The sequence below is a fragment of the Phalacrocorax aristotelis genome, chromosome 4 (genome assembly GCF_949628215.1).
Source record: "Phalacrocorax aristotelis chromosome 4, bGulAri2.1, whole genome shotgun sequence".
Taxonomy (NCBI): Eukaryota; Metazoa; Chordata; class Aves; order Suliformes; family Phalacrocoracidae; genus Phalacrocorax; species Phalacrocorax aristotelis.
This window is the reverse complement of record NC_134279.1, coordinates 63,573,253-63,599,425: the sequence shown is the minus strand read 5'-3', so window position 1 is coordinate 63,599,425 and position 26,173 is coordinate 63,573,253. Positions and strand designations below refer to the sequence as shown.

Genomic DNA, 26,173 nt, shown 5'->3' with positions numbered 1-26,173 from the left:
AGCTGCTTTCAACAAATTCTCTTTTGCAGGCAGTCTTTTTTCAAACCAGAGCACAATACTTTTGAAAGAAGACACTCAGATATTTAAGCTGAATGCATATTGGCATATCATCATTTTTGTTGTGTTTTAAAAAGAGTGAAAATAAGTGAAAAATTCACTGTGGATTTATGTGGGCAAGATGGGTTGATTCTCCCCCCTCCCCACCCCCCTGCCCTGGGTGTAATTTTTGCTTATCATAACTTCTGAGACATTTTGAATTGCAGTAAACCTTAAGTTTCGGTTGTTTGTTTCTCTGTCAAAGAATATACATGAATTGTGTGCATTAACTGAAATATTTACAAATCTTTGCCTTTATTTGTATGGATTCTTAATATTTACATTTAATTATGATGTGATTATTAACTCAGGACTTTGGTTTCATCTGTTAAGCATTCTGTTCCTTAGAAAAACATTTTATGTTTCAAATGTAATTTTGCTGAATAGATGAGATAAAAGTGTATTAGGCTTGATTTTCACACTAAAGCTGACTTCCACTAATGAAGGTTTATATGGTGTTTAATAGAAATAATCCATTAATTCAGTTGTCCTAAGCCAAATTAAAAAAAAAAAAAAACACACACACACAAAAAACCCCCTAAAACCCTACCTGCGTACCTACCTGTATAAGGTAGGAGTCATCTCTGGATTTCAAAAGTGCCAAGTTAAGCACTACTCTCTAATTTGAAATAACAGAAAAATTCTTGATTATTCTATTTATTCTGTCCCTTCGTGCCTCTTCAGCTACCTCACAACTGGACGTACTCATTCTGCTTTCTTAATTTTGATCTTAACTACATGATAATTAAAATACTGCAGCTGTTAGCTAAACTAAAACCAAAAGTGATCAGGAGTTGCAGTTCAGCAATTTGCAGGAACTTAAAGACCAATACATTGTATTATAATGCTGCATTTAATTTTGAATGTGTTGCTGTAAGTAGCATCTAGACATATTTCAGTCAGTGCTTCATCAGTTACTGATGAAGATGTAAAATAATCTATTCCATTTAAAAATGGAAAAGAGATTTATGCTTGGATGAATAGAATCCCTCCTTGCTTATGATGAAACACTAAAGGTTTAGGAATTGTAGTCAGCAGCTGTCCATTAAATTAGTTTGCGGAATTGTTCTGTGTGTATTAATCACTGCATCATGTTAAGCACCTACAAAAGCAAAACACTCTTATTGCTTTCAAGGCCTTGTTACTTTCTTTGAAAATCTCATCTTTGTAAGCCTAGAAAGCATTTTAGTTTTATAGATATGCAGACTGTTACCTATCATATATTGAACTGGAAGGAGAGTGACAGTGCATCTAATGCTGATTTTCCTTGCTTTTTCTTTTTTTGATTTGCGTTTTAGAAAATCGTCAAGACAAATGAAGGGCGTGCATGTATAAACTCGAATGCAAAGTGTGAATGGGCTTAGAAAGCTTTAGGTACATGGCAGTTTCTGTCTCAAGAATTTTCTTGAAAGCTGTGTGTAATCTCATAGTGCATTTTTCATTTTCAGGTTCTTTTGTCCTCCTCCATGTGTGTATCTTATGGGCAGTGGATGGAAGAAAAAAAAAGAGCAAATGGAACGGGACGGTTGCACTGAGCAAGAGTCACAACCTTGCGCCTTCATTGGAATAGGAAATAGCGACCAAGAAATGCAGCAGCTGAACTTGGAAGGAAAGGTAGAATTGTAATAAACTACTCAGATTACTGCAAAAAATCATAGCTACGTGGTGCATAATTCAAGATATACCCTTGCTTATTTTTGATAATTGTAGCAGATATTGCATAAGTGGTATCAAAAATCAGTAAATATGTAGGACAATTGAATAGGTGGATTTGGTTCATGGGATCATCACAGGGTACTAACCTTTGGTTAGTAGGTTGTTGATTTAGAGTCAGTAAACTGTTAGGTTACTTGGTAGGCATCAATGGTTAACTGAAGTAAAGTTTCTGGCCCAAACCCCGTGTCCCTCACCTTGGCTTGCATGAATGGATAATCTCATCAAGGAAGTATTTGAACAACATCTGCTGCTAGAAGTGGTATTTTAGTCCTTTTGCATAAAAATATAATTAAAATAGCATCTTAATAAATTTAGTAGATTTTTTTTTTACAGTGGCATAAATTGCTACAAGATTTTTCAAAGATATTCATGATGACTTAAACAGTTGGAGTAGAACTGGCAGCACGTGAGTGCTCATGTTACTTGGTTGTTTTATTAAGCAGTACTTTATAGCTACCTAGTATTTCCAGCACAGTCTGCTTAGAAATGCTTCATATGTTGCTGAGTAAGAAAAGAATAATAAAAGTTCTTTTTGGGGTGTTTTTTTTAAGCTCCTGTTATCACCTAGCATAAACCTTAGCTGAAAGTAACTTTCTAGTGTTTCAAAACCTAATCATCTCCCCATCCTTTCAAGAAAAGTTTAGCTCAACACATTTTCTGCACAGGCAGCCTCTTGTGCATGCCCAGTGTAGTGCCTATATAGCTTTACTGAAATGTAATTTTTGGTAGTTTTCTTAACCACCCAGAGATGGCTTTGACACAGCTGTAGTCTCTAATCATGTTTTCTAGTCCTGTTAAGGGTCTTTAGAAAGACCCTGAAGTACTGAAGTTGGGTGCTAAACTTCACAAAGCTAAACGGTAGTCATAAATTGTATCGATATGGAGAGATGGAAAAAGCAGTTTCTGATCTGTTTTAGAAACTATTGTATCAGTTTTCCTATTTTGTTCATAATTAAATATTCATAGTTTCTTGAACTGGGTTGACTTAAAAGAAGAAACAACAGTATGTTTTCACCAACAGAATTATTGCACTGCCAAAACATTATACATATCAGATTCAGACAAGAGAAAGCACTTCATGTTATCGGTAAAAATGTTTTATGGCAATAGTGACGACATCGGTGTGTTCCTCAGTAAACGGATCAAAGTCATCTCCAAACCTTCTAAAAAGAAACAGTCACTGAAAAATGCAGACTGTAAGTATTTTACAGTTCTTTTCTTTACGTAGCAATTAATTTTTGCCTCCTACTAATTTGTCCTTATGTATTCTGAGGTCTGACTTCAAAGTAAATACAATTAAATTCTCAATTTGTTTTTTCTAGTTTATTTCAGAACTGTACACATCAGTGGATTTTAAAGTATTCCAATATAGATAGGTTACTCTGAGTTTTATGCAGTCACAGTTAATTATTTAGTAAATATAAAAGGTCCACCGAAAAACCTTTATTCTGAGGACTGATCCTTATAGACAAATGTACAAGAATGCTCTGCCTTAGCTTTCTAAGCTGTTGGATCCCTTAAGCTGCCATGAGCTGATGCTTAGATGTTTTGATCAGTATCAGAAATACCTTTCACGTTGTGATAAATGAGTATCATCATGTTATCCAAACTGCACTTCACATCACAGCCACCTTACTGTCTCATGCCATTTTCATGTTGTTTTTATTTTTAATATCTTTTGCATGGTTCCTTTTAAGTAATTAAGAAATCTGTATGGTGATATTTCACCTAGATTTATTTGCTTACCGCGTTTTTCAACTGAAGATATCTCTGGTGCTACTGTATGATTGGGAGCATTTTTGCTTTTCCTCCAAAGTTTTTGCCTGCATACCACTGGAGCACCTCAAGAGATATCTTGTTTTGTTTGTTTTTTTTTCTCTCTCTCTTCACTAGTGCTTTAAAAGGCTCTTCCATCTGTGTTGGGCTGGAACCCATTCACCTATGGAATGTGGATCTCGGGGCCGCTAGCTTGCCACATGACTAAAGGCAATCTGTTGCTGTGCAGTTCACCCCCGTGGGCTCAGAGTATGCACTGCTGACTTTGTATTCAGACAGATAGTTTTGATGGACAGTGAATATGAACTAAGCATTCTTCTATAGTAAAAATGAAACAAGTAGAAGACATACCCATTTTGATGGCAAAATGCTAGTTGCTGATTTTTTTTTTAGGGGAGCAGACTTAGTATTTCTCTCTTGAATGATAAGTAAGTTCAGATCTGAGAAAATTTCAAGTCGCGTGGTTACAATTTTACATAGTTATGTCTGTCTTCCTTTCAATTGATTGTGATTTGTAAGAATGATTTTTCTTTATACTTCAAATGATCACCGAAAGTTGTCTAAGTACTTCACAAGGGCAAGCTAAAGCTTCTGCTCGAATAATCAGTTGTTGAACTATGAATAGAAAGAGTTCTCAGCTAGCAAGCACTGGCCTGTTTGGCTAACTGGCAAAATTCCGTGAGCTAGCATGCCTTTGGTGAACAGCCACTATGTATGTTTTGTGACTAGTTTTGGTCTGTCACAAATATAAATATTTTCTCAACTGACTAATAGTTGAGAATGATTTCTTGATTTTTCAGAATTCATCAGCTTATTTTACTGTATTTGTGACTTTTTAACTTTTCTATGTAATGATGAAGTAATTTTATAATCTCAAGTCTGTATGTGTTCCTTGCAGTATGTATTGCGTCAGGGACAAAAGTGGCACTATTTAATAGACTTCGATCCCAAACAGTTAGCACCAGATATTTGCACGTAGAAGGTGGTAATTTCCATGCCAGTTCACAACAGTGGGGAGCATTTTACATTCACCTCTGTAAGTAAAAATGAAGCAATGTATTTTTTCACCTCCCTCCCTCCATCCCCACAAAGACCCCTGCATTTTTTCCTCCATATTAATTGCCCATGTGCAGATTCGTTTTGTTACTGAATGTACATTTGATGTAATAGTGTGATGTTAAATGTTCCTCCTATCAAGGAAAACGGTGATTAAAACAAATAATGTGAAAATTCCTGTTTCATGCAGTGGATGATGACGAATCAGAAGGAGAAGAATTCACAGTGAGAGACGGCTACATTCATTATGGGCAGACTGTCAAACTTGTATGCTCAGTTACTGGCATGGCACTCCCAAGACTGGTACAGTTTGATTTCTCCAATACTGTAATTAATTTGTAGATGGCTACTTAGTGTAATTACATAATTAAGTTTGCATCATTTACAATATTTGGCTTTGTATGTTTCCTTTTGGTAATACATGTTTTATATGGAAAATTACATTCATTTTAATAAGAGTATTCATTAGGTCTATATTTTATATAGATATATTAATACAGATTAATTCTGTAAGCAAACAACAGCTTGGAAAATAAGCATAGGGAATTTTTCATAATTCAAACCCACCAAAGTGGGTTAATCTGCAAGCTGTCCTTAAGGAAGCGTTTATTTTTAAAAACAGTAATGTAGGTCGCAGCGTAGCAAAATAACTGAAATATTGATATTGAATAGATGAGTAAAGTCTCTGCAGCCAGTAGTGTTCTGTTTGCTGAGTTCGGCTTTAAAAATTCTCTACTGATTTGAATCTAAAAGTACTTATGTGTACTTCTAACGATACATAATTATACCAATATCAGCTTGCAGAAGCATTTTGGACATTTATTAATACTGTCTGGTTTAAATGTAGAATATAGGAAATGCCTTTGGAATAACTTTTCTTAGAAACAGGCAATTTCAGCCCTTGTCTTTGTCACAGGTAGAAATTTTATTATAACCAGTGAAGGTATGTGAACCAACAATAATTATTTTATTGATGGATACACGGTAATGTTTTTTAGAAATAAATTTAAGTATAATTGTAGATTTTTTTTGGTCCTGTTTTATGCACTTAGTGCCAGCCTAAGTGGAACTTTGTGTCTGATAATAAACAATGCTTCATCTTCTGTGAAATTGTGGTTTGCCAGCCTGTTATGAATTTCATACAAGGCTTCGCTAAATCTACTTTTAACTAGAAACAGTTTTTAGAATGCGCCAGTGTAAAACCAACCTTCCTGCAGGAAGGTTTCTCTTCCCCTTCCCAGACTTATTTTACTAGCACTGAAATGAGAAATTCTCTCCCAATATGAAACTTATCTAAAGATGATGATAGCCCGGTCAGAGTAAATGGTATAAAATGATCATTTAAACAGATTTTTTTTTTAAATCACATTATTTGACAGAAAAATCCAGACCTGGTTACTACTGAACTGGTTCAGTCCACATGAAATTCAGTAAGAGGAGCTTCCTTTATTTGTGGCCTTCATGTTAATACTTTCTTACCGTCAAAAGGAGATGCCATCTTTTATGATTCTAGAAACATTATTTGTAGGTAGAAATAGATTAAAACAAATAAGACTAAAGGTTCCTGTTCACTATTGGGAATATTTGTCATGCTGCCTTACAAGATTGATTGAGGGTGATGCGATTAAAAGGTAACTTGCAGACATTTTATAGGTTAATGCAAAGAACTTTGAAGAAACAAGCCAATCTTGAAACTTTTACTGCTGCTAATGCCATTTATTATCATAAGAAATCCCAGAGGACATGGTTGGCTTTCTGATTGTCGCCTTAGAAATCTTCAAGTGCTTTGGCTGCTGCTTCTTCTGATGTTGCATAAAATGAAGTGTTAAATTTTTTCTGGAAGTTGAGTTAAAATTCCAAGCTACAGATTTCCACTGTAAGAGAATAACTTTTTAAATTTTAAAAAAAAAATTATCACAGCTGCAAATTAAGTCAGCAGGTATTTTTTCCACTGAACTACCAGATGTAAGGAACAGTTGTTCTTTGCAATTGTCTTAAAGTAATATTTAGTGACCAACTATTGTTAAGGTACACTGTTTGTTGTGTTTGCAAAACAGTACTTAAGGATGTCTCAATACCTTTAAAGGAAATTCTTGTTTTCGACTGTTCTCATTCAGCAACCAGTCTGCCACAGAATGTTGTTGATACTGTCAATGGTGGAAGAAGTCTATTAATACTTGACTCTACTGCTCTTTTGTGCCAGAAAATGGAACAACAGTAGATTTTGCTGAAGCTTTAAGGTTCCACACACACACTCTTATAGCAAAAAAATAAAATATATATGCATGCAGTACATTGAAGCTGTAGTACTGAGTGTCACTACAGTGTTGTGTTCTTGTTTCAGAAGCATTGAGAATTGACTGTAATGTTGGTATTAAAACAGGAGGCATGGAAATAAAGCAGCCTACCTTTTACTTTACTAACAGTAGATATGTAATCTCCAACGTAATGAAGTACAGAAATTGTCCTAAATATATATGTACAATTTTCATTCACAGATAATTCGAAAAGTAGATAAACAAACGGCGTTATTGGATGCAGATGATCCAGTATCGCAGCTCCATAAATGTGCATTTTACCTTAAAGACACTGAGAGAATGTATTTGTGCCTTTCCCAGGAGAGAATAATCCAATTTCAAGTGAGTTGTTTAAAACTATTTCAATACATGAGAAGCATGGTTGCGAAGTTTTCCCAAATATTCCCAAAATATGTATGAATGCCAGTTTTGCAGTTGGTTTCGAATGCGAGTCTATTTTTTTTCTAAAAGACAGAGGAACAACAAACTTTCTGTTCCTTTCCAAATCTGTTTTTCTTTCCTCATAACCTTCTTCCATGTCTGTCTAGACAATGAATTCTATTTTCTCCTGCGGAAGAAATGGAAACACACTAGGAACTTGTGCCTGCTATCATGATACTGTGGCTTAACATGCTGACATATGCCAGTGCATCCATTTCTAGATCACAGCAAGTAGGAAATGGTACAGTTCATGATAGTCTTGTTTCACAGTGGACTTAGCCGAGTTGCAGTGTCTTGCTCTTGGCTAAGAGCATAAACAGACAGCTATGGCAGTTGACCCACAGTCATTTGTAAAGCTGTCTCAGTCTTCAAATATTTTTCTCCAGCAGGTGGAGAAAAGTATCCCTAGTAAGTTACGGTTACAGGAATGAACCCCTAGGGAGAGCTGTAAAAGAAACCACAGTGTGCAATTGTTCTGACAACTTATACAATATGCTAGCAAATTGTGGTTTTAGTCCTCTGTGTGTGTTAGCATGCTTTTAGCAGACTTTCAGCATGGTAATTCCCATTGGAGTAACAAGACAATGACCAAGTTCAGTCCTGCCCGAGTATCGCAGTTTTCTTTAAACATCCAGGGCAGCTCAAATAGCAAAGGGTGTTGAGAGATAATGCTGTGCTCCAGGAGGCTAGCCACACTTGGGACTTCCTTAGGAGAAGAGCTGTAGCTTCCTGGGTAAGACAGGTAGAGGTAGGAAAGAGGGAAGCTAACTTTTTTAAGAGTTCCCTTAATTTAAGGGAAGGGACAAGAAGGATTGGTAAAGGCTCAGTTGGCTTCTATCCTGAATTGGGACAATGGAAAGAGAATATGAGAAGCTTTGTTCATACTTCAGGAAACATGGGTAGGGCTTAGATAAAAGCACAGCCCACTTCTGAATTCTTTTAGTGGAATTAGGTACCTGCTGCTTCTGTCTGTTGGATAAAATCTGTTAATGAGCACATTGGGTTGTTATATCATCCTTTAGGAAGTGAAATCACTATGAAAGATAAACTCTTTCTACCAGTGGCAGGAGAGAAACCCTATTTTATCTGTTTTTCCTTTGGACCAGAAGACCAAGACCAGAGGAACAGGCATGTGTAGCATCTTTCACCTGCCTGCTGTTAAGCATTTACTGTTGAATACAGTACCTGTAGCAGGAGTCTAGACAGACTGTGGTTACTGTGAAAAAAGAAAAAAAAATAAAAATACAACCCCCCCCAAACTTTACTTTAGGGTGACAAGTCTCTCTTGGGCGAATGGAAATAACCCAATACAGAGACCTTAGAGGCTTAAAGCAGAAAGGCTATAAAAAGTCAGCAGGTCAGCATGAACCTACAAAAATCTTGAAATTCAGCTGCTGAAGTACCAGCCAGATCTCTCTTTAAAGATGTCCCTGTAAGAATATAAATAATGCCTTACTCAGTCGGAGCATAGTCCCTACCTAAGGCTAACAGGGGCAATAGGACATGGTGCTTACAGGAAGCAGACAGACCTGGTGGCTCTGTGCAGTCCTGTGCAGTTGTACTCTGCCAGCATCCACACTTCTTGTATTAAGGGTGGTTAAAGGCTGCGTCCCTGACTCTGTCTTTTAGTGTCATTTTGTAGATGTCTAGTTGATCAGTTTGATTCCTTTTGAATCTGCTGACGCTCTCTTTTTCTGCAGTATTCTGTGGTAGAAAGTTCAAGAGGTTTCCTGTCCTCTGTGTAGTATACTTTTGCTGTACTTGTTCTGAATGATCTAGTAGTTTCTGTGAGTGATTCCTAGTTCCCGTTTTGCAGGATTTAGTGAGCAACAGTTCTGCATTCACCTTACCCATCAACATCATCTCCAGATTTCTTCTCTCCAAGCTGGAGACTCAGTCATTTCAGTTTCTTCTCTTAGCTCCTTGGTGATTTTTAGTTGCTCCTTTCTGTATCTTCTCTTTTTTCACCACGGCTTTCTTAGACAGGGAGACCAGAACTGCAAACAGTATTCCAGAATTAGGTGAACAAAGGATTTACACTGGCAAAATAATACCCAATACCTTGTTCTCAATATTTTTTTCTGATGTTGTCCAACATTGTGTTGCCGCTTGTGGCTGCTGGTGCACATTGAGTTGGTGATTTCAGAAAACTGTCGGTGGTGACTCCAGGATCCTGAGTTGTATCTACCAGTTCCAAGTTCAGTATTTTATGGGCATTGTTCACAGAATCTTTCTTTAGAAACCTCACTTTTATCTATATTGAAGCTCATTACCACTTTTTTGCCCTCTGTTCATTTTGATGTCCTTCTGGATATAAAACCCTTGCAACTGTAAAAGCATTTAACTACCTAAAAAACTTAGGATCATGCAGAAGTTTGAAGATTTGACTTTACCAGCATATTGGTGAGGATGTTGAATAAAACTGATCACAACACCAGTCTCAGGGACGGGACTGCATATTGGCTTTTGTGCATTTTGAAAAGAGAATGTTAAATTCTACCTTTTGCTTTCTTTTAATTGGCTTTCTATTGAAAAACCCACAACTTTTCCTAATAACTTATAATTTCATTTCTTTAATATCCTCTGATATAGAGTTTCCTTGAGGTTTGGAGGGGAGGGGTTAGTGGTATTTAGTAGTTTGGGTTTTTTAAAAGGAATCCAAGCAATATAATGTATTTGGATTTATCTGTGTCCTTGTTGTGTTTACCAGTTCTTGGGAAACTCTGTTAGTAAAAAAAAAAGTCCTTTATCTGCTAATGTTATGCAATTATTTGTTTCCCGTCCTGTCTCCTTGTGAAGCCAGTAAGTACCTGAGGTACTCAGCATGGTGTTAAGGCATTTCAATCTACCAGTGCCACCTGTTGAGAAAGTTTAGTTATGAAAGGAAAGGAGGGGGAAGTGCCTGGAGGTAAACTGCTGTATTTGGAAGGGACAAGGAGGAATGCTTCTCTAGAAGAGGAATCTTTGCTTCTGTGACAGAAGCAATAATGTGTTCCTGAAATAATTCTTGACCTATAGGACTTCCAGAATAAATTCTGTGGCATTTGCCTTCCACTTTGCGGCAGGGGTTTAGCAGATCTGAATAAGCTAGTCAGGGGTCTTGCACAGGGTTATTTGCTTTTGATATTCATGGTTTTATTTGTCATGAGTTTGAAGTACCTTACTCCATGTCAACAGGAATTGTAGTTAACCTGTAAGAAAAATATCATCCATCAAAATAGTATACAATAGTTCCTCTTTTGAAATTGGGCTAGTAATATAGAAACCCTGTATGTTTCTAATAAAAATATCAGTTGGGTCTTGAGCTTGGAAAGATCTGTAGTTACTATCCTTTTTGCACATTTCCCTTGCAAGCTGTTTTCAGTGCTTTTTTTACATGATCGTATCAGAACGAAGAGTCCACATGAGAATGCAGCTTTCATCTTACCTTCCTTTCATCTGCGCTGGTAAACTTGTGCTAATTGAAGTTTATCTAACAGTTTTGAATAGTGAAGGTTATGGTTACATACCTAGATGTCCCTAAAGGTTAATGAAAAAAACAGAATTTAGGTATTAAAATTAGATATTTTGTTTCTGTGCCTGTGTTAACCTATACACCATTTCCTTATTGGTTGCTAGATGATGAAATTGTTCAGAGAGGCTTTTGTTGCTGGAAGAAATAGTTGTCAATGTATCTTCTATGTATGTATACTAACTTAATAATATTTACAAGGAGACAGTGAAAGTTTCTGACTAACTTGCAAGGTTGTCACTTGAGCTTCTCTCCCATGTCTTTGCACAAACACTGAAATATAAACTTGTGTTTTCTATAATTTTGTGGGTAGTAAGGAACTTATTAAAAAAAAAAATATCTTGGTTTCTTGCTGAAGCATGTGACTTTCCCTCTAACAAAATGACCTAGAGAAAACAAAACATGTTTTTGAAATAATATACACTGTTACTGGCTGAGTGAGGTGTTTTTTTGCTCTGTGTCTTTGCAAATGAGTCTGCAGGTGAGACTTAAACCTTTCCTTTTTTTTAAGGCCACTCCATGCCCAAAAGAACCAAATAAAGAAATGATTAATGATGGAGCTTCTTGGACAATCATTAGCACAGATAAAGCAGAATACACATTTTATGAGGGGATGGGACCGGTCCATGCTCCAGTGACTCCTGTGCCTGTTGTAGAAAGTCTTCAAGTAAGTTTGTTGTTTTTTAATAAACTCATGTGAGGTTATTTCTGTCACACTGATTTAATGTATTTAATACTGATTTACTATACTAATTTATCAGTACCGATACATACTGATTTAATGTAATTAAGGTATATGGTACCTTCGTGGAATACTGAGGAAAACATTCTTACTGGCTTTATAAATAGGAAAATTACTTTCATGTTGTAATAATTTCTTACCTACATTTCAGAACACGTGAGCCTATCCATCATAGGAAAAATATTAATATTATTCTATACATTAAAATACTATGGTGGTGATATCCTTCGGACTTGTACTTCTGTTTGATTATTTAGATGTTGCTTTTGGCTCTTAAAACAGCCAATTATAGATCAAAGAGAGCCAGACTGAAACCTTATTAAGAAAATGAGCAATCTGCTGTGGAAAAACTTGAAGCTCTCCTAGTGTGTTTTCTGAAAGATTCTTTGTTTTCAAAGCCTTTTTGACTTGTATTCTAAGTGAGCACTATCAAAACTTAGAAGTTCTTTCAGGACATCAAATTAATTGGCAGTATCTTTTAAATGTGTTACTTCTTTACGGTTCAGTTGTGTAGGTGTGTGTGTTTGGTTTTTTTCCAGCTGATAGAAACAGCACTGTTTACAGTTCTTGTAAGCATGTGAAGAGCTCTTCTCTGTTTCTTTTTTCTGAGAGGCGGAGTGTTTGTTTTTATTAATACATGGGTTTTTTGTGGATTTTCTTTTTTGTATTTACGCCGCTTCCAGTTGAATGGTGGTGGGGATGTAGCAATGTTGGAACTTACAGGACAGAACTTCACTCCAAATTTACGTGTCTGGTTTGGGGATGTGGAAGCTGAAACCATGTACAGGTACAGTATTTCATACTGCTTTTATGATGATTACATTTTATTGGATGCTTTGAAGAGTGTATACTTGTGTATACACCCAAGTATATACTTTCTGCCCTGCAGAAAAGGATGTGGTGGTGCTGTTTGACAGCAGGCTCAATATGAGTTAGCAGTGTGCCCTGGCAGCCAGGGGTGGCAAACAGCATCTAGCTGGTCAAAAGAGGTCATTATCCCACTGTATTTAGCATTGGCATGGTCTTGAGTACCGTGTGCAGTTCTGGGCCCCATAGTTTAAGCAGGATATGTGAAGGTCCTTGAATGTGTCCAGAGGAGGGCAACAAAGCTGGTGAAAGAGCTGGAAGGCATGTCCTATGAGGAGCAGCTAAGGACTTTGGATTTGTCTAGTTTGGATAAAAGGAGGTTGAGGGGTGACCTCATAGCTCTTTACACCTTCCTGAGGAGGGGAAGTAGAGAGGGAGGTGCTGATCTCTTCTTTCTGGTATGCAGTGATAGGATGCATGGGAATGGTGCAAAGCTGCTCTAGCGGAGATTCAGACTGGACACTAGGAAACATTTATCTGAGAGGGTCGTCACACACTGAAACAGGCTTCCTAGAGAAGTGGTCAATGCCCCGTGCCTGTCAGTGTTTGAGGTATTTGGACAATGCCCTTAATAATATGCTCTAACTTTTGGTCAGCCTGAAGTAGTCAGGCAGTTGGACTAGATGATCATTGTAGCTCCCTTCCAATTGAACTGTGCCCCCCCTTCCCCCTCTCTGTCCCCTCCCCATCGCCTGTTTTATTATGCTCAGTTAACTTTTCTTTTTTTCAGGTGTGCAGAGAGCATGCTATGTGTTGTTCCAGACATTTCTGCATTTCGAGAGGGTTGGAGATGGGTCCGTCAGCCAGTCCAGGTTCCAGTAACTTTGGTCCGTAACGATGGCATAATTTACTCCACCAGCCTTACCTTTACATACACACCGGAACCAGGGCCACGACCACACTGCAGTGCTGCTGGAGCAATCCTCAGAGCCAACTCGAGCCTCATGGCTTCCAGTGAAACAAATACAAACAGCGAGGGAAGTTACACAAATGTCAGCACAAATCCAACCAATGTCACATCATCTACGGCAACTGTAGTTTCCTAACTACTGTTGTTTGTCTGGACTTTAACTGACTCTTAAGTGCTACATTCAAGAGAACTGAACAATTTTTGTGGTTTCTTGGGAAAACACCTTTCCATTTTAGGTGTTGTTATTTGAACCTTGTTACCTGCAAGTGCTGATCCTATATACAGAAGCCACAATAAAAAAAAAAAACCATCCGAAACATAAGAACTTTATTGAAAATCTATTTTTCAGCTGTTTTTTTAATGGGCAAGAAACAAAAAAAATGTGGCTGGGATACATGTTGAGCAAACTAGAAAACATGAACACAGCATAGTTTTTATGGACCAAGGAACTTGTATAAGCTTTAGTATAAAAGGTACATTTTCACCATACCTTTTTTGTATCACAACATATAGTACACTTTTGTTACCAAATAGTTTATATTTTTTTTTCCTCTGAGCTTTTGCTCTGAAGTATATTCAGGTTCCAAGCCTGACCATGCTTGTATAATCTAATTACCATACTCTTCCAGTTTTAAAAAAATATATATATTTTTGGTCTGTGGCTGGAACTGTTCCTTTTTTTAAACTGAAGTCTTGTGACTTTTTATGAACTGAAATTGTTTTTATTTCAGCAAGTAGAACCTTGTAAAGGCCAGCGTATTTTTTTTAAGATTATATGAAGTCTGTGCAAAAGCTTTAAAAAATGCCTCTGCCTTGCCTGCAATACATGCAATGTATGTTAACTTTAGTGCTCTGTTTTCAGTCATTGTTAATAGTTATTTCTGTTTCCTTTTTTAAATATGTATTTATAGTGATAATTCATGAGGTTCTAACATTACGTGAGTTTTCTGTTAAAGTGACATCTCAAGCAGTCGTATTAATGATTGTTCATGTCACAGGCATACGTTGGTGTTTTTGAAGGGTTGTTACTGGGTTACTCCCCCCTCTTTCTTGCTTAGTCATATTGCATCTGAAAATGTTTCAGGATCTGTTCAGGTTTTTCTAATCTTGTACATAATTTGTATTAAGTGTAAGTTAAATGTTTTATTTTGAAAGTGGAATGTTCCCAATAACTTCATTTGGCAGCATGTCTTCTGTCTTGTTGGCATGTAACTAAAATACCCTGAGAAGTGTGTGCTACAAATGGGATTGGTAGGTGGTGCCCTTCATCACCTGAGAATCACAAGAAGCATGGTTTTTTTCATACTGTTCAGTAAATTAGGCCAGACTTTGGTGTAACACTTGTATTGAGAACGTGCTTTCATTGTGAAGTGATCATACCATAATAACTAGAAGTAAATTTTATTACTTAGAAATGGGCAAATAGAAAATCGTAAAAGCACTATGAAGATGTCAACTCCTCCCATCCTTGTTTCCTGTGGGTTCCTCTTTCCCTGCCAACAGCTTGTGCAACATTCAAGTCTTCTCTCCATCATAAATTCAAGGCTCATTTGCACTTTGACTTTGTTGGTTGTTGCATTGTTTTTCATTTTGACTTTTCCATGTTTTGTCCCTCATTGTAGACCTGCCTGCTTCATTTGTATTTGAAAGTATACCCCAGTAGTTCATTTGTAGTCACAGAACTAGGCATAGACTCGTAGGACAAGTTCTGATAGTGTGATCTTCCTCTTTAAAAGCCAAAATACAAACTTTATGGTGTGTTCAGCCTTTTCTGTACCCTGAAGCAAGAGCCACAACTGCTGTGTAAATGTGAACCTGTGGCTTCGTACAGTGCATTGCTTACAAGCTTGTCTGTTGACTCTTTTCATAGGGTTTTTATTTCTGACCACTTATTCCAGTTTCAACACCCACCACCATTTTAAATCATTGTCTCGGCACCGTATTTGTGTACTCTGACGCTCCATTCTACTTGTTTGCTTTAGTGCTCCATTCTGTGTGTGACAACAGTGTGGTTAAAGGAAGAAATCGGTTATAAAGAATACTTAGCTAATAGTAAAATCAGTGCCACTGTCCTTCTAAAATGTGCTTGTATTCTACCACAGGCCTTCATATTTGCTCTGCTGTATTATGAACGTATTCCCGTGACATAGTCGCAATGCTGGTTCTTAGCACTAGTGAATACTGCCTCACCTCATCTCCGTTTCAGTGACCAAGGGCAGAATTCATTGTGGCCTTATCTCTGTTTTAAACTGTTTACTGGCATTTACTTGCAATCTGTTTACCTTTGTATATGCTATAAAATTTTGTTTTAATTGTGTTGTGGCAGGAATCATTTCACAGTGATTTTGTTAGAAGCACATAAGTATCTTACAGTATGGCTTAATTCAAGAGTCACAGATTTTGATCAATAATTAGACTGAGAATTAAAATAAGTGAGATGTATATCATATTTAGAGGGTATTCAAGAACAAACCATGATATACACACGGTAGTCAGACCATAACAAGCCTTTTAACCTTCACAGACTATTTAAAACAGCTTTTCAGAACTTGACACCTGCTTTTATACTCATTATTTTAAAATTTTTACATATAAATGCAATACTTTTTATATTCAGTTTCTTACTTGCAATAATTTTGCCCAATAGATATAATACTCCTTGACTTGTAAAGAACCTAATGACTTAGCCTGATTTCTGCTGTTCTACACACTACAGCCAAGTGGGTGAAAAAAAGAGACTATTAAGTTCTGCTTACAAGACCATTTTAAACTCCATTTTTTTTCCCTTGAGCTTGTGGCTCCATTGTTGCCAGTAATTATTCTGTAGTACAGAAATGGTCTTCCATGTCCTTACTGTTGTTAAGATGTCCAGTTGTTTAGATTATCATCTTCTGGAACTTTTTCCTGTGGGGTGATACTGTTACATTTATTGGCCTTGTGAGCTGTTAATCAATTTTCATGGTATTGCCAATATCTCAAGATTTTGATAAAACTACTCTTAGAATGTTTCAGTATGAAACTCTCCTAACTGTTCAAGTCTAGCTGTTAAGTCTGCTGTTAATTCTATATACATAGAAATTGAGTCTGTGTTTGGAATGTTGTTATAGTTCCAACTCTAGGAAGAAAAAGCAAGTGCTCAAGTTTAGCTATGCCTTTTCTTGTTCTCTTTTGTTTGGAACTGTATTTCAGAATTCAACACTAGCATAGTCTTTAATAATCTGCTGCTGCTGTTTTTCCTAATGATTTGCCCTGAGTGCATCCCACAACTGTGTTTATAATGGTATTCTGTATTTCTTGTCATTGCACAGACTTATAAGATCAGAATGGTAACCTGAAAAGACATGAACTCAAGATGTAAATCAGTGAATTCCCCATATACAAAATATTAATGCCAAGTGAAACAAATAACCTACAAGTGGGTAGTTTACTTCCAATAGGTAAAATGACTCCATAGAGGTGTCCATCTTGAAAGTAAGATGCTCTTCAATTATTAACCATCTTATTTACTTTCTTTCAAAAGCAGCTGTGTTTATGAGTACTGAACAAATGTGTATACGTTCCTGTGCCAGACTTTTGACTTTGTTTTCAAGCACTGTACTGTGGGATTGAGTGGCAGCTTTGTTAGAAAAAGAAGTATGTTAGGGTTTCTACTTAACCCTTTTAGGACTGAACAATTTCTCCCCTTTAGGAGCTGTAAAATAAATGAGCAGTTCTAACTTTGTAAACCTTCTGTCTGTGTCCAGCACTGCATTTGCCCCATCTGGAGGTGCTATGCTAATGTCATTTTTTTTAAATCCTGTAGCATGTGTATACATTCAGTCTTAAAAGGGTTATTTTTACAAACTGTGCACCTGTAAAGTTTCTTAGCAATAAGGTAGAAAAATGAGCAAGTTTTTACCATAATTTTGTAGAATTAATTGCTCAGTTCCATATTTCACCAAGAAAAAGCCTGCAATATGGGCAGTTTTGAGGATTAAATAAAAGTGAAATGTAAACCACGTGAAAGTGTTTTTGTCGAGTGTAGTCTGTGTCCATATGTGCATATACTATCGAGTTTCTTTTTTTCTACAAGGCTAAAGATAAAATGCTATGTTACTGTTGATGTGACAAACATAATTGAAACATCTGTATGGTGATATCATAAAAGCAGTTATGATTTGATCAGGTGTTGAAACTTGCCACGTTTTCGTGGATTTTTTTCAATGTTAACCAAGGAATAGGATTTTCTTTTTTTGCGAATGAACAGTGAGGTCATCTGTGGAACCAGAACAACAGAAAAGACGACCAACCCCAGGAGTGGAAAATTCTTCAGTAGCTGTGAGGCTATGCACACTGGACTCCACTTAAACGGGATCTGGAATGTCCCCCCAAAAATCTAAATCGGTTTCATTACTGCTTGTATTATTGCTGGAGTTAGATAAGAAACTGTTTTTTCCAATAATGTAAAAAAAGGTTCACTTTTTTATATTATTTATTAAATAAGAAAAAAATGAACTGTGTTTAATTGTTTAGCAACTTTATTACAACTAGTGTACCTGCCTTATTTTCCTCCTTTTCTTAGTTGCAGGCTGTCTGATATTTCTTTCAGTTGGTGAATAATTAGAACTAGAAATTTAGCAAGCTAGCTTATTTCTTGCTTTGACAGGATACTCTAGCAGGGCCGTAAGGAAAAACTAGAAATTATGTGCTCTTTTAGTTTGCAAGTGACACAGTCACTTGAAAAAGGTTTCTGGGATGGGAAGTAGACACAGCAGAGAGAATTTGGAATGGCAGAAACCTACCAGTACTAGTTTTGTATTAAACTAATACAAGAACTACTAGTTTATTCATGCAACGGTGAAGGGGCCAGAAGTGGTTGTTAAGAAGGTGTGGCAAGAGAGAGAGTTCATTGGAAAAAATAGATCATTTGACTTTAAGGAAGCATTACAGTTTTTATTGAAACATCTGCCAAGGTGAATGCCACTGTTAAGACACATGAAGTAACCAGAAACTCCACACTGGTAGAGCTTCTGCTGTTTGAAACAGGGACAGCACCCACAGATTACATTTCAAAATTATTTTAGAGACTCTTGCAGTCTGTTTCCGGAATGATAAATTGATTCTTCTGGAACAGAAATTAGATCTGAGATTTTGGCAAAGAGAACGGTCACTTGCTAAACTATAGTGTTGGTACAGTTGGAAGAAACCACATGGGATGGTGCTGGTCTTAAATGACAAACTACAGATATAAAAAAATCTCTTCCTCTAAACCCTGGCAATTAGCTACACAGATAGTCTCAGTAATAAATCCTGTTAAAATCCAGAGTCGAAGATTAAAAGGAGAATGTTGTGAAATTATTTGGCTAAAGGGAGGGATTCATTTGGAGGGTTGCATGCGATACAAGCCATTTCAGAACATTCAGAATTCCAGAACTGGGACAGGTAGTTTACCTTTCACAGTGCCCTAGTTAGGCTGGAGTTGCCTGTTTCTGAGAAGGGTAGAACCTGTACGTGCTCGAATAGCGCGTCTGTGGAGGGTGTTTATTTCTGATACCCAGTACCATATGCTTAGTGTGAGGCCAAAAGCATGAAGTGCTACAGTCTATATAATTTACTTTAAAATACTTTTGTATTGAATATCAACACTAATTTTGTATGCTAAAGAGAAATAAGTTGAGGAAGTGTTGACTCTCTGTAGAAGCAAACTTGCAAGCTAACTGCTGTCTGAAAGAGATCTGATAAAGCCTGAATTTGACATCTTTCAGGTTCTGCATCTCCTTTGATTATGGAAAAGGATGGTAAAAAGCTTGCTGTCATCTTTTCCATGTGCTATTGCCTTTGTGTTCTAGTGTCAGTTCCCTTACTTTTCGTGTGTACTTCTCCAGGTCCTTAATTAGTTTGGAGTTTTTCTCAGAGCGTGTAAATTTTGCTGCATAATTTAAGAGAGAAGAGTCAGTGTTAAGTAAGGTGAACTATAACTTTTGAGACTACGTACTGTCATCTCTCTCTGCTGTTTCTACTGTTGTGCTGAGGGGTGGGGGAGGAAGAAATGTTAGTTGGTTGGGTTTTGTAGGTACATTGAATGGAGGTTTTACAGACCTGGCCTTAATGATCTGCAGGTCTTTATATGAAGATGACACACGTAATACAGAACTGTATAAAGGTGCCTGTGACTATCTGAATTTAGAAATTCTTTGCTTATTACTCATCTTTTAATTATATTTGTTGTCATGTTGCCCCCTCGCCTATGTTGATTAAAACCTTAAAGTAACTCTGCTTTTACCTAAAATACCTTTTTCTATTTGCCGATTTGTTCACTGGGAAATTTGTCTATTTCAACCTCTGTGATGGCGATCCCTGCAGATGTGTTTCACAGGCAAGGTGGGACCTTGTGCCATTCGAGCTACTTCTGTGCTCTGCCTCCAGCTCTTACTTCTACTGTAGCTTCTCCTGAGTGACTGGACTTTGAGGCCTTTGACATACAAATAAATAATAGTGACTGCATTCATTTGTTCATTGCTGTACCAGTACATTAAGACACTTAAATTACTCTCCATTGGCCATCCTTTAGAGAAGGAAAGATTTTGTTGCATAAACAGCAGCTTCATGAACCATATCATCAGAATCTTTTTAAGAACTTCATAATTTTGCTTGAAGAAAAACAATTGTATGGAAGATAGAAGCACAGATCTATACATACTATGTTTTCTGTCTTGAAATTGTCTGTTTTAGTAGCCAGCTGGTCACAAACATAATTCGTTCTTAAAATCTCCAAGTGACTTTAATTCTGGTTTGAGCCCAGTGACCTTTTTTTTTTTTTAGAGTGAGACAGTTTGTTCTAGTGTTTCTCCTTGATTGTGAGAATTCTGATAGAATTGTACATAATCTGTTTAGCGTTAATCCAGCCAAGGTATCTGCTGTGAAATGGGATGTGGTCCTGAGATCCACATCAGTGTTCGTTACATACACATGGCAAAGGTGACAGCAGTGACTTCGCACTTGGTTTTTTTGGTCTCTATCCAAGACAACTTTGCATGATACTTCTGTATGGGCATATAGCTGCAGATTTTGGTCCAGTGTGCACTCTAAATATTTCTTTACTTGCATAGACATGTCTCATGCAGCACCATATAGATACACACAGAAGCCCCTGAAGACATAAATGGCTGGTTTGTATCTTGTTAGCTTCCATTGTTCCCTTTTGTCCCCAGTAATTGATTACTATAATGCCGTACATTGTCTTTTTCCTATTTTTGTCCTTTTTTTGTGTTTGTTCTCAATTAGGTGTGCTTCAAATTCCATTTCAGTTCTCGCTGCCAACAATTTTACTTTGTGGAAATTGGGAAAGGGCAGGTAGAGGATTCCTGGTGATTGAATTTACTGCCTTAAAAAACGTAATTGGGAATTCACAAAAAATGAGAGATTCAGCAACATTGGATTTTTAACGTGAAAGAAATCATATCTTGTCTTAATGAAAGGTGTTTCTGTGCTTCGCCGTCAAAAGCAAGAATTTTACATTTCTCACACTCTTTAACACAATTCTGTGGAATTTTTGTTTGCAAGACTGAGAAAATAAGCACCTCAACATACAGACAAGGCAGCTGCAGATTTGCCTCCTGATATCAATGCAATTTCTAATACAGCCTCTACTTTTTTCTTTTGAGGGAAGAAAGCAGTCCTATTGTTCCTTTATCCTGCTCAGATTTTATAGGTGTTACAGCCTGGTCTGCGTAATGGTCATTTCAAGTGTTGTGATGAAGTATCATTGCTACGGTGGCACAGCCTGGCAATCTGCAGTAATACAAAGCAGAATGCCATACGAAACCATTAAAAAAAAAAAAAGTCTTAAATCTTGTATTGACAAAGTAGGTGACTAACACAAAACTCTTGATGAAGGAGGAGTTTGGTTGATTTTTTTTCCAAATGAAAATGTCTTGTGGCAGTGCTGTGCAGACTACTGGTTATTTATTACAAATTTCAGTATAGAGTTCCAAGCCAATTAAATTATTTCTGAAGGGCCTGATGTGGATTAACCTTTGTGTGGGTGTGCGTATCTGTTTTGACAGTCCTTTTTCTGCTCTATACTGCTTTTTACAGCATGCCTGGCTTTAAGGAGCCATCTGGGTTTTGGACTCCGCTTGATGTGATGACCTCAGTTGTGAGACTCATGTTTATGTCATCTTCTCAGTTTCGCATTCAGAAAGTTTTGGACTTCTAAATCAAGTTTCGGTAAACAGTTTTACCTTGGAGATTTAATAGACATATAAATCAAACAATGGTCTGAAAAATGGTTTATTCTTTCTTTAATTTACAAGTAATGTTGATAAAGAAAATTCTTTTCCTTATTTTGGGAGGATAAATGCAGTCAGTCAGTGTTTAAGCTTTCAAATATATCTGCGCTTTCTACCAAGTGGTACATTTCTCAAGTTAATAACAATTTCATGCTATTCATTAAAAGAAACATGTAATGTGATCTTTTAATTATTATTTTGTATTCCTTCCTTCAGATACCTTGGCTCTTGAGGTGTCCTGGGCCAAGCGTGTTTTGTCCTAAAGCATATGATATGGATGTCTTTATATCCTGGACTTCTTCAAAATTCAGAGCTTGAAATGATAAATTTTGATAAAATTCTACTTTTGCACAACTTCTTAGTGTCAGCTTACAGGTAAACTTGTAGAAAAACAGATCTCAGCTACCAATAAAAATGTGTTAAATTAGAAAAAAAAAAATCCATCTCCTCTCACTGGACAGTAGGATGGTGAAACAATAAACTAGGCTTACTGCCTGCATGGGATTATTTTCACAGCACAGAGAAAATTTAAATATGTCATGCAGTCATAGATTGTAAAAATTATATGTGAATCTCTGCAGCTTATTCCTCAAGGTAGCTGGAGGAACACGGTTATGAAATATGGGTAGAATTTTGCCATTCTTCTGCCAGGATCTGAGAAAAGTTTATTAACCCATTTTACATTATATTACAGTCTAACTTCTCTGACCTGTACTTTCATCCTGTTTTAATATGTAAATTCTTCACAGCTGGCCATACTAGAGTGAACACCGACAATACTGATGTCTTATTTTTCAGTTAAGTCAGTATCTGCCTATTAAAATGCTCCTTTTAAAAATAATGTTTAAATGCATGTTCAATGCAAATTGAACTGTTTTCATTATTCTGGTGCAGGAAATTCACAATCCGAATACAGTAGTATCCTGATGAGAAGGGCGTTTGTCCAGGTCCCAGGTGGGGGTGGAAAAAGATGGGTTTAGATCTTTAGTTACATATAAGTACTGCCAAATTGTTACATAAGATGGAAGGAGAGAGGTAACGGCAAAGGTGAACGGTGGTTTTTAAGCGAGATTGCTGGAAATTTCAGGGATGATGGGAGTTATGAATCACATAATGGATGCAGCCATTAAAGTCTGAGTGTTACTTGCCATATAGGCCAAGAGGATATGCTGTTTGTTGGTTTTTTTTTTTTTTCTACTGGCCAACGATGGCATTGGCTCAGGAGGACAAATGATCACACATTAAACCCCTCTGTTGAGCATCAGCCAGGGTGTCGCCTTGATGACCAGAATGTATGAATCATTTTATTCTAAAAATCTAACAATGTAAAATGGGAAAAAAAAAAAAAAATAATAATGGATGAATGATAATAACAATAAGCTGCTACACTCTAGCAGAACTGAGTTACAGTCGGTTCTTTAGCAATTCATTAATTGTCATCAGTAAACAGTCGAGCTCAAGTATAAAATATCAAGTCACATACAAGATATCTACTAGGAAAACTCAGGCATGTGTGCCATCCAAGTTGAAATCTTCTGGAATTTAACCTAATCTTAACCAATATGATGTATTTTACAGGGCCACACAGAGCAAGTTTTAGAAAAAAGTCTGGTCAAGATACTTGCTGTGGATGCAAAATTGGGACAAAAGTAGCTCTCTTGCATCCCGCTGAAGTACAGTAATCATTTCTGTAGGGATTTATAATGTGTTTTCCCTGTTCTTCCAATTAAGAATAGTTTATAGGCATGGATAAAACCACAGACCAGAGAGGCTATGAAGTCTGTTTTCCAGGTACTGTTTAGCGGATCCATTTCACCTGGAATGGAGCAAACTGAGGTTTAAATCCTTTTTCTGAAGCAGGACCAGGAAGAACTAAAACCTGATTCTCATCTGAAATCAGAAACTCTGTCTTGGACTAGACAAGGTTTCTCCCCGCCAAAAATGGTTCACTCTGGCTGGCTTATCTCCATCAAAAAACTTTTAATTAATACTTTTAACAGGAAAGCTTCTGACGAACTCTCACTTCACCGAACTTCCCAGTTGAAGTTGAACTGTAAAGTTCTTCAGGGATTCAGTTATATCCCTGAGCTGGAGAAATACGAATGATTTGATTCACACAAGTGAAAAGCAAAGACATGTTAACTGAGCATGCTAGAGAGCCCTTGCCTTCAGTGCTTTGAGATCCTTGACAAGGATCTGGACACAGCAGACCGTAGACAAAAATGCAAGGGATAAGAATGGATATGTGTATAAGGGAAACTGGGGGTTGCTGGACATTGAACTGTAGCTGCTACCCAGAAAACCCCCGCTGGCTGTTGTTTGATGAGGAATATGCCAATAATGCGCTGGGTTTCTACTTGCTAAGCCATCTAAATAAGTCAGCCTGGTAATCAGCTGAGCTTTTGAGTGGAGAGATGCAGGAATCTCAGCTTAGAGGCAGAGCTAAAATTTCAATTCGTTAGGAAAGTGAAATAAGAATGGTTTTCTTGTAAATGATACAAGCCCTCTGGCACCTTACTACAACACTAGAACTCTTCTATCTGCTCTAAATAACCTTAAAAAAAAAAATAGTGAAAGAAGCCTGCACTTCAACTGGCCTGATGGAGTCCCAGCTTCAGTGGCCTCCCAAGCCCCAGCCGCACACCACCCTCTATAAATGAGTGTTTGGGGTCAGAATTAAAAGTCCCACTAAACACACCTGAGTAGGATTCTGAGCTGATGCATTTAAGACCAGTGGGAACAAACACTTGAAAATAAGTACAGAGTCTCCTCTGGGATACCCAGAAAAAAGGGAAGTTGTGCTTTATTCTGACATCCTTATCTCACAAACTCCCACTGATAACAACAGAATCTGTAAATGTAAGCCCAAAGTTGTTTGCAGCAGCTGCTGCTTGGGAACAAACAGGATTAGATGGGACTGACCCCCGGCTGGGTCTGAAGCAGAACTAGCTAGTATACTAGCTAGTATACAGGGTTTCCAAGTCATCATCAGCACCTCAGCTATTCTGCACCTCTATTTAGACCATTTCCTGCAATATTTATACTGTTCTGAAGACTTCTGTTGCAGGTGTAAATTATGTCATCTACTCACCCAGGCCAAAAGACATTTAAATGTCCACTTCTTAAACTAATTTCCTCTTATTTCAATGTAGACACAATCTACATACTCATTCAGTGGCCTGAAAATGCTGCTCCTACTTCACCAGCTGCCAAAAGTTTTAATCCACTCTCACCTTGCTGCCCAAACCTCCCCCCTCCCTTAACTATATGTATATATGTTCTGTGAGTCCTTAAAATGTATTGCAATAGAGTGAAATCTAGAAAATATATCTTTGTCTCCCCTTGTTTTCAGTGCCATTGGTAGGCCGCTCCATAAGAGGTAAATCAGTCATCGCATCTCATTTCACGCCTTAGAGCTGAAGGGCCCAAATGCAAGAAACTAAAATGTGCAAGATGGTCCAATATTTTTGAAAGGTAACTTGTCAGAGAGGACAGTGAAATCCTGAAATATTAATAAAATTAACCTTAGAGTTTGATAAAGCCAACCAAAGTGCACCGGGGAGCAATCAAAGGTTGCTTTAATTTTCTGGATACAAAACAACAGTTTTGTTGGTGACCTGTGTGTGAGAGCATTAGATCTGACATATTCCACATGGAAAAAGGGAATTACTAGAATTAGAGATCACTCATAGGAGGTGAAAGAGGTTTATAATAAAGCTGTGAAACAAAGTAAAGGGAACTAGAGCCAGATATGAAATTTTGCAGCATTAAAAAAAAAAAAGTGGATGTAAATGTTAGTTGATCATGTAACTAAAAAGCAGGTGTTTCCAAGTGTCCCGTCTTCAAAAGCCTTCCCGACTGCTATCTGTGATAACTGATCACACAGGTGGAGCGAGTCTCACAGACACAGCAAAGTACTCAAAAGCACTTGCACAAATACGTTCCTCCAGAGAGGACCAAGGACAAATGTAAGTAAATAACAATTCTTGGCTCAGAAGCAGAGCCTGAAGTTGCACAGATGGCTACATTTGAGCCCACAGGCGTATGGAAATAATATCAAAGTTCTTCAGTTTTATGTTGTTTTATGCAGTAGTAGATTAGAAAACATTATTCAAACTAAATTTGGAGGAAGCGCAGATGCAAAGTGAATCAGTTATAAAATTGCGGTTTTGTAAGTTTACATTAATTTAGAAACGTTGCTCTTGGTAGAGTTAGAATAATTGAATGTACAAGACATTGTAGTCTAAGCAGACACGGAGATTTGGAAATGATTATCTAGCGAAGCCAACTGGTAGCACCAAGATGCGTAGCAGACTGCTGCTGTCAGTCGTCAGAATGAGGACACACGAGCTCTGCAGTGAAAAAGAGCTTTAGCAAAAGTGAGCTGGAGGCAGGGCAGGAGAGGCCATGCCTGTTTCATCCTCGCAGAGAGTACCACTCTTCATATGCAGGATGCTGGTGAAGAGTCATCCGTTTCAATTACTGGTAGCT

The 26,173-nt window shown here is 37.2% G+C and overlaps 1 protein-coding gene across 2 annotated transcripts in view; it reads left to right on the top strand.

Moving 5' to 3' along the window:
* RBPJ (recombination signal binding protein for immunoglobulin kappa J region) overlaps positions 1-13,729 on the top strand; it is a 56,342-nt gene extending 42,613 nt beyond the window's left edge. The window contains exons 4-11 of one of the 2 annotated variants that reach the window (XM_075091725.1): positions 1,545-1,710; positions 2,834-3,008; positions 4,487-4,624; positions 4,835-4,947; positions 7,143-7,283; positions 11,405-11,560; positions 12,319-12,422; positions 13,233-13,729. In XM_075091725.1, the coding sequence (XP_074947826.1) occupies positions 1,545-1,710; positions 2,834-3,008; positions 4,487-4,624; positions 4,835-4,947; positions 7,143-7,283; positions 11,405-11,560; positions 12,319-12,422; positions 13,233-13,548 (1,309 nt within the window). In that variant the 3' untranslated portion in view covers positions 13,549-13,729. The remainder of the gene's footprint in view (positions 1-1,544; positions 1,711-2,833; positions 3,009-4,486; positions 4,625-4,834; positions 4,948-7,142; positions 7,284-11,404; positions 11,561-12,318; positions 12,423-13,232) is intronic. The other variant, XM_075091724.1, reaches the window with a different exon arrangement.
* Positions 13,730-26,173: the final 12,444 nt, after the last annotated feature.